This window comes from Aquarana catesbeiana, linkage group LG06, assembly GCF_042186555.1.
Source record: "Aquarana catesbeiana isolate 2022-GZ linkage group LG06, ASM4218655v1, whole genome shotgun sequence".
Taxonomy (NCBI): domain Eukaryota; kingdom Metazoa; phylum Chordata; class Amphibia; order Anura; family Ranidae; genus Aquarana; species Aquarana catesbeiana.
In genome coordinates this window covers 96,490,669-96,504,060 of record NC_133329.1, presented here as the reverse complement: position 1 = coordinate 96,504,060, position 13,392 = coordinate 96,490,669, and the positions used below count along the sequence as shown (strand labels likewise).

Below are 13,392 nucleotides of genomic sequence, written 5' to 3'. Positions count from 1 at the left end.
CTGCTACATAGACCTGATCTTTCTCTGATGCAATTCACTTTCACATACAGGTACTGTCACCACCCTCACCCTGTGACTGGACAGTAAAAGCATTAGATTAATGAGCTCATCTCTCTGTCCCTCTGCTCTCTCCACCTATCAGCATGCCCCTTGCACTGCTTTGCATCTAACTGGCTCCTGTGCTGCTTCTCTCTGCCCCTCTTTGAGCTCTATTATACAAACTGGGTAGTAAACCTGCAAGAGACTGATACCAAGTCAAATATAGGTACTTACATACGTTTCTTGCATAAAAATGTATTAATAGGTACTGAGCTGCATTGGTTTGTGCAGTTCAGCTTTAAAGGGAGCCTTATCACTGAAAATTATTATATTGAATGCCAATTAAAGGTACCTTGGTATGCAGCCTGGAATCTAAGTGGGAACAAAGAGAAATACCTGGTACTTCCAGGTATGAGGAGCATGTGACTTATTTCCACCTCCTCCCACGTGACGATGCTGGTGTTTGGGGATTGGCCACTCAGTCACCAAGGGCTTTCACATGGGGCAGGGAGAAAGTCCTTAGCCCTGTGTAAGTTCCATGACGTGGGACTTGCACAGAATTTTCTCTTCTTGCTTCAAGTTTCTGAATGAAACAGCAGGAAACCAAATGGAAGAGGTGTATGTGCAGCTTATGAGGCCTGTTGGCTTTCCCTGCATGGGCAAAGCATGGAGCTCACGTTAAACATCGCTTCACTAAGCAGGTAGGACTTGACTTTACTTTGACTTCACAGCTGCAGCACACTCCCTGCCATCACAAGGTCCAATGGGGCACCTTAAAACCCAATAGAGAGCACCCCTATTGAAGAGTGCAATGGCAGTGGTAAGTCGAAGTTGCAGAGGCAAGTCTTGGTGCCTGGGGTTTGGAGATCTAGTTTGGAGATCTAGTGCCACACACACGTATATTTGAGCATAATTAACCACTTGACCACTGGGCACTTAAACCCCCTTAATAACCAGACCAATTTTCAGCTTTTGGTGCTCTCACATTTTGAATGACAATTACTCAGTCATGCAACACTATATCTATATGAATTTTTTTGTTTTTTTTTGTCCTTTTTTTCACACAAATAGAGCTTTCTTTTGGTGGTATTTAATCACCGCTGGGTTCTTTATTTTTTGCGCTAAAAAAAATCTGTAAAAAAATAAATTTTTCTTCGTTTCTGTTATAAAATTTTGAAAATTAGTAATTTTTCTTCATATATTTTGGCCAAAATTTATACCGCTACATATCTTTGGTAAAAATAACCCAAATCGGTGTATATTATTTGGTCTTTGTGAAAGTTATAGCGTCCACAAGCTATGGTGCCAATAGCTGAAAATTGATCACACCTGAAGTACTGATGGCCTGTCTCATTACTTGAGACCCTAACATGCCAGAAAAGTACAAATACCCCCCAAATGACCCCTTTTTGGAAAGAAGACATTCCAAGGTTTTTAGAAAGATGCATGGTGAGTTTTTTGAAGTTGTCATTTTTTCCCACAATTCTTTGCAAAATCAAGTTTTTTTTTTTTCTTCACAAAATTGTCATATTAGCAGGTTATTTCTCACACACAGCATATGCATACCACAAATTACACCCCAAAACACATTCTGCTATTACTCCCGAGTACGGCGTTACCACATGTGTGAGACTTTTACACAGCGTGGCCACATACAGAGGTCCAACATGCACGGAGCACCTTCAGGCGTTCTGGAGCACCCAGGCCAATTCTGACATTTCTCTCCTACATGTAAAAATCATCATTTATTTGCTAGAAAATTACATAGAACCCCAAAACATTATATATGTTTTTTTAGCAAAGACCCTAGAGAATACAATAGCGGTCATTGCAACTTTTTATCTCGCACGATATTTGCGCAGCAATTTTTCGAACGCGTTTTTTTTTGGAGAAAAAACTGTTTTTTGCTTAAAAAACAAAACAAAACAGTAAGGTTAGCCCAATGTTTTTGCATAATATGAAAGATGAAGTTACGCCGAGTAAATAGATACCTAACATGTCACCTTTCAAAATTGCACACGCTTGTGGAATGGCGCCAAACTTCGCCACTTAAAAATCCCCATAGGCGACGCTTTAAAATGTTTTACTGGTTACAAATTTTGAGTTACGGAGGAGGTCTAGGGCCAAAATTATTGCTCTCGCTCTACCGATCGCAGCGATACCTCACATGTGTGGTTTGAACACCGTTTTCATATGTGGGCGGGACTTGCGTATGCGTTTGCTTCTGCATGCGAGCACACGGACAGGGGCGCTTTAAAATTTTTTAATTTTTTTTTTTATTGTTCATTTTAGTTTGACACTTTTTTCCAAAAAAAAAATTTTTTTGATCACTTGTATTCCTATTACAAGGAATGTAAACATCCCTTGTAATAGGAATATGGCATGACAGGTCCTCTTTACAGTGAGATATGGGGTCAATAAGACCCCACATCTCACCTCTAGGCTGTGCCTGAAATAAAAAAAAAAAAAAAAAAAAAAAAAAGATCCTGGCTTCGATCGTAGCGGTGAGTCGGTAGAAGCACCGGAGGGTGGCGGGAGGGGGGGACGTCCCCTCTCGCCTCCCGTAAGAACGATCAAGCAGTGGAACTGCCGCTATGATCATTCTTATGGTGTAGGGAATCGCCGGCTGAAAAAGCTGATATCTGAATGATGCCTGTAGCTGCACCCATCATTCAGATATCCCCGCACAAAGTCAAGGACGTCGTATGAATGGAAGTGGTTAAAACGCTTTTTTTTTTAACACAAAGTTGTCCATTTATACAATATTTCTAACACATAGCATGTACATACCAAAAATGACCCCCCAAAATAAATTCTCCTACTCCTCCTGAGTACGGCGATACCACATGTGTGAGACTTCCACAGCCTGGCCACATACAGAGGCTGGGTATGACTGAGCATGGCTGGGTATGGCTGAGCATGGCTGGGTATGGCTGAGCATGGCCGAGTATTCGCTGAGCATGGCTGGGTATTGCAGAGTATCGCCGAGTATGACTGGGTATGGCAGAGTATGGCTGGGTATCACCGAGTATTGCAGAGTATGGCTGGGTATTGCTGGGTATTGTGGGGTATTGCAGAGTATGGCTGGGTATGGCAGAGTATTGCGGGTTATGGCAGAGTATTGCAGATTTTTGCGGGGTATTGCAGAGCATGGCTGGGTATGGCAGAGTATGGCTGGGTATCACAGAGTATTGCAGAGTATGGCTGGGTATTGCGGGGTATGGCAGAGTAATGCGGGATATTTCAGGGTATTGCAGGGTATGGCAGAGTATTGCGGGGTATTTCAGGGTATGGCAGAGTATTGCGGGGTATTTCGGGGTATTGCAGGGTATGGCAGAGTATTACGGGGTATTGCAGGGTATGGCAGAGTAATGCGGGATATTTCAGGGTGTTGCAGGGTATGGCAGAGTATTGCGGGGTATTTCAAGGTATTGCAGGGTATTGCGGGGTATTGCAGGGTATGGCAGAGTATTGCGGGGTATGGCAGAGTATTGTGGGGTATCGCAGGGTATGGCAGAGTATTGCGGGGTATTTCAGGGTATGGCAGAGTATTGCGGGGTATTTCAGGGTATTGCAGGGTATGGCAGAGTATTGCAGGGTATTGCAGGGTATGGCAGAGTATTGCAGGGTATAGCAGAGTATTGCGGGGTATTCCAGGGTATGGCAGAGTATTGCGGGGTATTCCAGGGTATGGCAGAGTATTGCGGGGTATGGCAGAGTATTGCGGGCTATTCCAGGGTATGGCAGAGTATTGCGGGGTATTCCAGGGTATGGCAGAGTATTGCGGGGTATTCCAGGGTATGGCAGAGTATTGCGGGGTATTCCAGGGTATGGCAGAGTATTGCAGGGGTATTGTGGGGCATTGCAGAGTATTGCACAGCATTGCAGGGCATGCAGAGTAGTGGGGATGGCTGAGCATGGATGGATGGATGGCTGGATGTCACTGTGCAGCGTTGTGGGCACTACACATCCAGCCCACAACGCTGCAGCCATCCATCCATCCCCCTCTCCGCTCACAGTGTCCTGATCGGTACACAGGAGGGGAGGAGAGGAATGACGCCGGTTTGTTTACATGTGATTGCGCCGTCATTTGACGGCGCGATCACATGGTAAACGGCCGCGATCAGCGGCCATTTACCGGGATCCGTGATGCGCCGGGTCCTCTGGATGCTCTCGCCCTAGGGGGCGCGCGAGAGCAGAATTCTGGGAGGACATCCCTGGACGCCCTCCCAGAGTTAAGCAACCGCCCTGTAGCCGTCATTTGGCTATGGGCCGGTTGTTAAGTGGTTAATGATATGTGCAAGAGCCTTGTGATTCCTGCTTATAAAGTGGACCTGTCAAAATACATATATTGATTCACTTTAATGCCCCGTACACACGATCGAGATTTTGGTCGTAAAAAAGATATTATGGCTTTTCCAACGGAATTCCGCTCAACCTTGTCTTGCATACACACGGTCACACAAAAGTTCTCTGAACCTTCGACCGTCAAGAACACAGTGACGTGTACAACACTACGAAGAGCTGAGAGAAAATGAAGTTCAATGCTTCCGAGCATGTGTCAAATTGTTTCTAAGCATGCGTAATTTTTTGCTTGTCCGAATTGCATACAGACGATCGCTTTTTTGGATAGGAACTTTTTCCGACCGAAAAATAGAGAACCTGCTCTCAATCTTTTGCTGGCTGGAATTCGCCAGCAAAAGTCCGATGGAGCATACACGGTCGCATTTTCTGACCAAAAGCACACATCAGTCTTTTGCTGGCGGCATTTCCGATCATGTGTACGCGGCATAAGAGTTTAAGGGCATTTGAATGCATTAACAAGGTTTATGTAATTATATTTTAAAGTGTTACTAAACCCACAACAGTAAAATCAGTCTGCATATGCAGTAAAGCATGCTTGTTATACACACTGTGGATCCTAAGGGGTTAATCCTCCGCATTGTGTAAAAAAAGGCTGTGTGATCCTGTCTTCTCTGATCCTCCACTTCCACTGACGTCAGACCATTTCCTGATAGAATAGAGCATTAGGGGAAAGGCTGCACATGCTCAGTTTGGTGTGTATTGCTAGAGAGCTTTTTTTTTTTCTTGGGAGAGTGCATGTGATCAGCACAGGGCCAATCAACACTGTCCAGACAGAGGGTCAGGGGAAAATTAGAACTCCTACTACAAGCTTTAGGCAGACAGTGATAGAAGTCACAAGATTGCTCTAACTGCTGAAGAGAAAAGGTATTTATCAGTTTATGCTTACTAAAATTATTGCATTTCCATGTCCTGGTGTTTAAACTGTCTATGGCCAGCTTAACCATTCTGTAGTCCCAAGATAAGGACTGGAGCAATAATTACTAACCTTGAAATAACACAGTAAGAGAAGCACTGGGCACAGGAGAGCCCTGCATTGCTGACATGATCATTAGGTATTTTTTACACTTGTCAAACAGATATGATAAAACACTTTCAATGGTAATGGTAAGTAAGGTATAGCTTGAATTAAAATGTTCCAGTGGAAAGAATTAAAAATTACTGGAATTCCAGTACATGTATAGAAGAGTTATAGATGAAACTGCAATTTTTAAAAGAATGAGAATATGCATTGTATATAATTTTATTGTAAGCGACATATATTTTTTTGGTTTTATTTTTCCCTCTGAATTAAATTTGTGTTTGTTCTCCTAGGGAAGGAAACCTGACCAGACACTATTACCTAAACATCACCAACCATTACATGTGGTCCTCTGTGGATGTGACGGTGGGACTGTATACCTCCCTGTGTCAGTACTTTGATGGTACTGAGATGAGATGGAAGACCGAGGGAGTTGTACCCCTGGAGGACACCCGTTCTAACCAGGCTGTTTGTCTGACCCAGCATCTCACCGCCTTTGGTGCCAGCCTCTTCGTCCCACCCCACTCCGTCAACTTTATCTACCCTGTAAGTTGAGGCTGAAACTCATCTGGTAGTTATTGATCTACTTCTCATATGTATGTACTGATTACACATTATGGAGTTCTTTCCAGAGTATATTAGAAATATTGCCATCGGTCCCTCCTTCTGAGTTGCCTACTAATATCCCAACCACCCTGACACATTTACATTCACACTAGGGCCACATTGGTCAGATAGAGTTTTATTGACAAATCGGCTCTTTGGTTCGGGTTATATCAAACCACCTTCTGCTGGAGAGCCCGGTCTGTCTTCTTCAGCATAGACCCATGATTTAATCTGCCCATCCCAGGAATAATTAATAAAGCATATCATTTTATTTGATCCACTGAAAATAGGGTACAGGTTAAATCTATTGGAATAAAGTAACGGATTCTATTATGTGCATGTATATCTTCAAAAAATATAAACAGGAGCACACAGTTTCATGCGAGCGCTTATACAAACTCATTTATGTCTGTTTCCTCAGCCTCCGCCTCCCGGAATCAATTACATTGTGCTTCTGACATGTGCCGTCTGCTTTGCCACCTACTCCGTAGCCACCATTATCGTCCACAAACTAGACCGTCTGGATGTCAGCAAGGCCGGGGTCATACCATTCTGTGGGAAGGCTGGCGTCTATAAATTTGAGGTCCTGGTGAAGACAGGCTGGGGGCGGGGATCAGGTGAGTAAGAACTATATAACTTGTTTTTTTTGACTAAGCGAACCTAATCATGTCCTTAGGGTCCAGCTTCAAAGTGTTTTTCCCTTTTTCAGCCAAATTTCATTTCTTTAGATTTGTTACATGTTTCAGATCAGATCATCAGATCATTAGTACAGTGGCTCTGACCAGAGCTGTCAGTTTTGGGTGAAAGAGAAAAAAACTATTAAGTGTGTATCAGGCATAACACTAATGAACTTCTTGGAAAATTATAGATTTCTTGTCTAAATGGATCTCTAAATGGATCTCTCAGTCGATGTGTCTGGCAATACCCAGATGTGATCTGCTATGTGGACAGTTTTATACTTTGACTGTCCCTATTCTCTTTCTATCCCGCATTTCAGGCACCACAGCCCACGTAGGTATAAGCTTATATGGAGTGGATAATAAAAGTGGACACAGACATCTGGATGGTGAAAATACCTTCCACCGAAACAGTGTGGATATCTTCCAGATAGCCACTGAGAAGAGCCTGGGAAATGTGTGGAAAATCCGCTTATGGCACGATAACAAAGGTAAAAATTCAATCACATATACAATATACAGTATTTGTAAAATTAAACCTCACTACTACATAAATGTGTGTTCAGCTACCTTCCTCCACATACCTCTGAATATTCTAGAGAACTGACACTCCGGAAAATGTTGGTTGCCTAGGTCAGCTCACTCCTCGCACATCATAGCCCTCTCTTCTGGGAGTGTTGAATTACTGTCTGTGCTGGCTCAGCTACTCCTCCCCTGCTGCTGTCAGTCCCAGTCAGTGAGGGCATCTATGGACCCACACACATCGTGGCTCAGGATCAAACCTGCACAAATGCCCCTCTAGCAAGTGGCTTGCTAGGGGGGCATTCGAAAGGAGGGAGGAGCCAGGAGCATTGGCGGTGGGACCCCAGAAGAGGAGGATTGGAGCTGCTCTGTGCAAAACTATTGTGCAGAGCAGGTAAGTAAAACATGTTTGTTATTTAATACAAATATATGTTTACAATCACTTTAATAAATTCACTTTAATAAATTGAATGCAAGTATTGCTGTAGCATATATTGGGCTTGTAGACACTGTTCTATTTCAAAAGTCACTTTATACATTACCAGACCTCCTTATACCCAGTCTGTCCAGGCTTTGGGTCTATGTCCAGAGTATAGTCACCTGCTGACTTGGCACCATCAACAGGCAGCTTAACTCTTTAGTAAGACACAGAAGCTGAATGCAACACAATTTTACTTCAGTTAATTGAAGTGCAGTTAATGTTTTTCCAGTCCTTTGAAGCGTAAGATGACAATAACTTTCCTAAGCCCTGTCTCTCAGCTGTACTAACACTGACTGAAGGAACATAGAAGAAACAGGACATGTTTAGCTGGGACTGAACTAGCCAGCATTAAACAAGAGGGGCATACAGAGGGAGATACCAAATCAAATAAGTAAACGCAACCTGGCTGAGCCCTCAAGGCCTGTGGTTAGGGTTATATCTTAGCCTTGGGTGAGAGAGACTGTTTTACTTGGTTTCATCTTTCTTCCTTGGCTTCTTTCTTTACCTTTTTTTTCCCCCTTCCTCCCCCTGCCCTTTCCCCTTCCTTCCTTTTCCCTCTCCAATACCCTATAAATATATATATATATATATATATATATATATATATATATATATATATATATATATATATATATATATATAAAAGCTGGGTGATATATCCCTTGCAGTTACGGTAGTTACCCAGCCATTATATTTGGTTGCTGACCCTGTCTGGGTCACTATGGCCTCCAGGGCCTCTCTGGCAACCCCGCTCCCTTTATTTACTTTTTTCCTATTGAACGTAGTTGCATTCTTATGCTGCACTTCATCTGTAAGCCTTGGAGACTCCCACCTGCCACCTCTTTCTGAGACTTTCATGGGTTTTTTTTTGTCGGTAGTTGCTTGATTTGCAGATGGACATTTTTTGGGTGCTTATTGATGCGATGCAGACCACTGATTTTGCAAGTCTGTCTATATATGACCTTGTTATGCACTATTTTTGCACATGTTTGAAAATGCTACTTTTTGTTAATTAAAGGAATTAAAAAAAAAAAAAGGCTCAAAACCTGCTATATATGTCACATAGTTACATAGTTAGTAAGGTTGAATAAAGACACCAGTCCATCCAGTTCAACCTGAGTGAGTGTTTACAATGGTCCCTATCCCTATATATTGTATCTCATTAAGATGCTCATCTATTATATTATTATTTATTTAAGGTACCCATATAGCGCCATCAATTTTATGCAGCGCTCCACACATACATCACACACTCACATCGGTCCCTACCCTCAAGGAGCCCACAATCTAAGGTCCCCAACTCACATTCATATACTAGGGCCAATTTTGGACAGAAGCCAATTAACCTTCCAGCATGTCTTTGGAGTGTGGGAGGAAACCAGAGTACCCAGAGGAAACCCACGCAGGCACAGGGAGAACATGCAAACTCCAGGCATGTAGTGTCGTGGTTGGGATTCGAACTAGCGATCCTTTTACTGCTAGGCGAGAGTGCTACCCACTACACCACTGTGCCGCCCATGTCAGCCCAAGTCAGCATACTACTGAACAATATTAACCTTATGAGGTTCAATACAACAAATAAAAAATACATGCAAGAAGGACAGAACAGACACAACAAGGATTAGTTATTTCTACACTGACCTCTAAACAAATGTCATCTCTTCATAAGCATGGATACAGACTGCTGGAATAATAAGCAACATTCAGTCCACACATGTTATGCAAGCTAAATAGGTAGCTCTAAACCCAATTGCTAAAATCTCATATAAGCTTTAACATGTTAATGAAATTTCAAAAGCCATTTAAGTCATCTTTAATTTGCCTGGTGACCTTGCCATGAGGATCCTTAGTCGAGCACTTCCTGTTAAAAATGACAACACTCCGTCCCATATTTCCATTTGTCCTACTGCGTTGTCACCTTGTCACAAAGACTTCAGATGGAGATTACTTGTGGCCATTTCAACACCCATTGCACAGGCAAGATCCACTGTTGTGACCATCTCCCCTTCCCTGAAAAATGATATGCAGCCATAACCTGTAGACAGATGGTGGCTGCAGGAGATCATTGGCACTGAGGGTGTAAGGGATGAAAAAAGGGGAAAACAAGTATACTATATATTAAAAAAAAAGTGCAACTTTTTATGCCATTGACTTAGAGTTTACATCTACCTTAATTATGTTTATAATAATTTTATGTCATGTTCATGATGTGATAGAGTTGTGATGCTGATATTTCTGTGTTGGTCTCAGGGCTCAGTCCATCTTGGTATGTGCAACACGTCATCATTCGAGACCTGCAAAGCAGCAAAAGCTACTTCTTTTTAGTCAATGATTGGCTGTCTGTAGGTCAGGAGGACAGTGGCCGGCGGGTGGAGAAGGAAATCTTTGCTGCCAGTGAGTTATCTTTATATGACCTTTAGGTGGCTTGTATTACTTTTTCTGGATACACACTGACAGGATGTTTGTATTTCAGGTGAGACGGAGCTGAAGAGGTTCTCTCGAATTTTTGTGGCAGAACTGCAGAGAGGCATTTCGGAGAAACACGTCTGGCTGTCTATGTGGGACCGACCGCCACGTAGCCGCTTCACCCGCGTTCAGAGAGCCACCTGCTGTGCAGTTCTTATCTTCCTCTTCCTGTGTGCCAACACGGTGTGGTATGGCGTTGTGGGAGATCGGAATCATGGGTGGGTGTACCTCCCTTTTCCTTAGACTACATAAATTGCTTTTAATGTATTAGTCCCATTTTTAGGATTTTTTTTTATTGTTAGGTGCTTTCCTAGCCATTTATAGTAAACCTGTCATATGAGAAATATGGGGGCTGTCATGGCCAACTTGCTGAAAATGCTGCTTGCCTGGCTGATATGTTGACACCATGGTTTTAATACCTTTAGAGTCACCAACCTTTAAAAGTTATACATCATCTGCCTACTAGTTCTGGATCAGGACACCAAGCATTGGAGTAAAATGGTCATCATGACAGCCAGACAACTAGTATCTTCTGAAGTAGAGATGAGCAGGAGTAGCCTTTATGTTTTTCCCTTGCTACCGGAAGTGGCTCCAATCCTCTGAAATTAAAAATGGACAAAGCACATCCCCCAGTATGTTCTTGCCTCGATCCAAAGCACCTAAGGTCAGTTCTGCCTGCTCTGTCTTCTCTCTGCCATCTGCCCGAGTCACTTCTGACCGGCTATGCCAACATCAAAGTTTCCCGTGAGATGTCCCCTGCCCCCCCCCCCCATTCCCACCAGCACACAGCAAGTGTTTGACAGCCTCAGCTGTGCATGTTTCACTATGAGACTGGGTAGAAGTTGGGTCCATTCCTTCCGCTCAGGTCTCAGATTGCACTCAGTTCTGTTGGGCTCAGAAAATAGCCTTTGATCTGTGTACTTTGAAGGGCTGTATAGGAGAAGTGGCTACAGATAAATAAGTACAACTTATGTAGAAGGATTTGTTTAATCTCGGTGCATGTCACTTCAGTGGGCATATGTAAGGATTTACAACCACTTTTCCATTATTTTCCTTTTTTATTGAATTTCATATTACCAAATTTAAAACAGATACAGCATCATGAAATGACATGTAGTAACACATAGTACTAGAAAAGAAAGAAAAAAACTTTTATTTTATATTCCCTCTACCACCCTACTGCCCACACTGCTCCCAGCCCTTTACCACACAACATCAAAACATTGATTAGACATCTAATTATCACAACCACTTTAAGAGAAATATATAACTTTGCTTACACCCCTGTGACAGCATGGCTTGGCCCAGAGCTGTCACATGCTCTTCCATATCCAGAAGTAGCGGGTATTTGCTTTTAGTCCTTCTGCAGAAGTAAGTATCATCTGTAATGGGAAGGGGATTAAAGTGGTTCTAAAGGCAGAAGATTTTTTTTTTTTATCCTAAAGCGGTAGTAAACGTAAAAAAAAAAAGATGTCTCCCTGCAAGGTAAAGGCATGATGTGCTAGTACGCATCGCATACTAGCACATTATGAAAGACTTACCTTGAAACAAAGCCCTCCAACAGTGCGCTGTCACCACTGCAGAGGCTTCCATCTTCGCCTGGACTTTCTTCAGGGTTTGCGGGCTCTTGAATGGCTGAGCTGCGATGACATTACTCCTGTGCGTGCACGTGGGAGTCACGGCCACGGCACAGACCTCTGAAGGAACCACTGCACAGAGCAGGTAAGGATAACATGTTTGTTTATTTTTTAAAAATTGGCTTTAAAATCACTTTAAAGCAAATCTGTTGCTTTGCCATGTAAGGGAAGATCACAGGTTTGCCTTAAAGGGAACCAGTCACCGTTGGGCTTACAAAAGAATGTGGATATTCTCATTGCATACTATTATAAGTTTTGTTATATTATCTTATTGCAATGGGTGACTCTTTGTTGGTTGTAATACTAGGTAATCCCTTTCCTTTTCTTGTAGTATTAAGTAAAGAACAAATTTTTCCCTCTTACAGGGATGGTGCGGTGTCTCAGGTGGTTCCCCTCAGTGTGGACTCAGTGGCTGTAGGATTGGTGACAAGTGTCTTAGTCTATCCCATTTACCTGTTCATCCTCTTCCTATTCAGGCGAGCTCGCAGCAAGGTGAGTTGACTGGTGTCTACTAGCGGACATTTAATTGTGTCCCTCTCATATATCACAGCATGGTCTATATTGTGTACTTTCTTCCCACAGACCTGTGTCCGGCCGTCCCTCACATACTTCGATCAGAACTCCTTGGAAATAGATAACTACCTGGACAATATGTTGATGGAGAGTTCTTTTATGACATATACAGGGATACATGGAGAGGTGAGGATGTCACATCATTCATAGTTGGATAGTTCTCAAAACACATGTACATGTGACAAAGCAATTCAATAAAGCCAATATGAGTTGGCATAGAATTTAAGATTAGAAGCAGCAGGCCACAACCAAACGTGTGACAGTGCTTAGGCACCCTCTGTTCTTATAGCCCTACAGGAGCCTAGCAGGAGTTTCATAGGCACACTGTGCCCACTCTTGATTACGATTTCTGGATTATGTTAATGTTGTCACCAAGGCACAGGGTGTAGGAACAGAAAGAGCTATTCCAAAAACACACTACAATGGATGAAAAAGTGGACCTGGTTGAAAGAACTGCCAAAAAAATGTCTACTGTGTGCCCTACATCATTCACAACTGACTTATATCACATGGATGGTCAGATTGCCTGAATCTATGTCCCCATTAATATCATGTGATGTTGTTGTGGACATCAGTGTAAACATTTCCAAAATTGTAAAGTGTTTGTGATGTGGTGATGAAATCTCTTTCCTCATCTTCATAGGGATTTTCTGACCAGACCAAAACAGAAATAATTGTGGATGACACAAAGGGGTGAGTTCCTGGACTTGTATTTATCTGTGGTTCTTGTATCTCCGTTGGTCTTCAGAGTTCATCGCTTCTTTGTTGTCATTTATTTAAAGAGGAAGTAAACTACCATCTCTGAATTTTACCTATAGGTAAGCCTATAATAAGGCTTGCCTATAGGTAGTGTATATATCTCCTAAACCTGTACCGTTTAGGGGATATTTACTGTACTAGCAGCCAGTGACATCACTGGAGCATGCGCTCTGAAGGAACGGCCACGCGTGCCATTTCTTCAGAGCCCTGTACCATGACGTCATCACCGGCCAGTCACAAAGCTGAAGT

General features: G+C 42.8%; 1 protein-coding gene across 1 annotated transcript in view; it reads left to right on the top strand.

The window, feature by feature from the left end:
* The window catches only part of PKD1 (polycystin 1, transient receptor potential channel interacting), a 288,453-nt gene that overhangs the window by 213,496 nt on the left and 61,565 nt on the right, over positions 1-13,392 (top strand). Inside the window, exons 24-31 of the mRNA XM_073636475.1 lie at positions 5,716-5,968; positions 6,450-6,645; positions 7,026-7,196; positions 9,959-10,102; positions 10,182-10,392; positions 12,177-12,303; positions 12,394-12,510; positions 13,028-13,077. Coding sequence (XP_073492576.1) covers positions 5,716-5,968; positions 6,450-6,645; positions 7,026-7,196; positions 9,959-10,102; positions 10,182-10,392; positions 12,177-12,303; positions 12,394-12,510; positions 13,028-13,077 — 1,269 coding nt within the window. The remainder of the gene's footprint in view (positions 1-5,715; positions 5,969-6,449; positions 6,646-7,025; positions 7,197-9,958; positions 10,103-10,181; positions 10,393-12,176; positions 12,304-12,393; positions 12,511-13,027; positions 13,078-13,392) is intronic.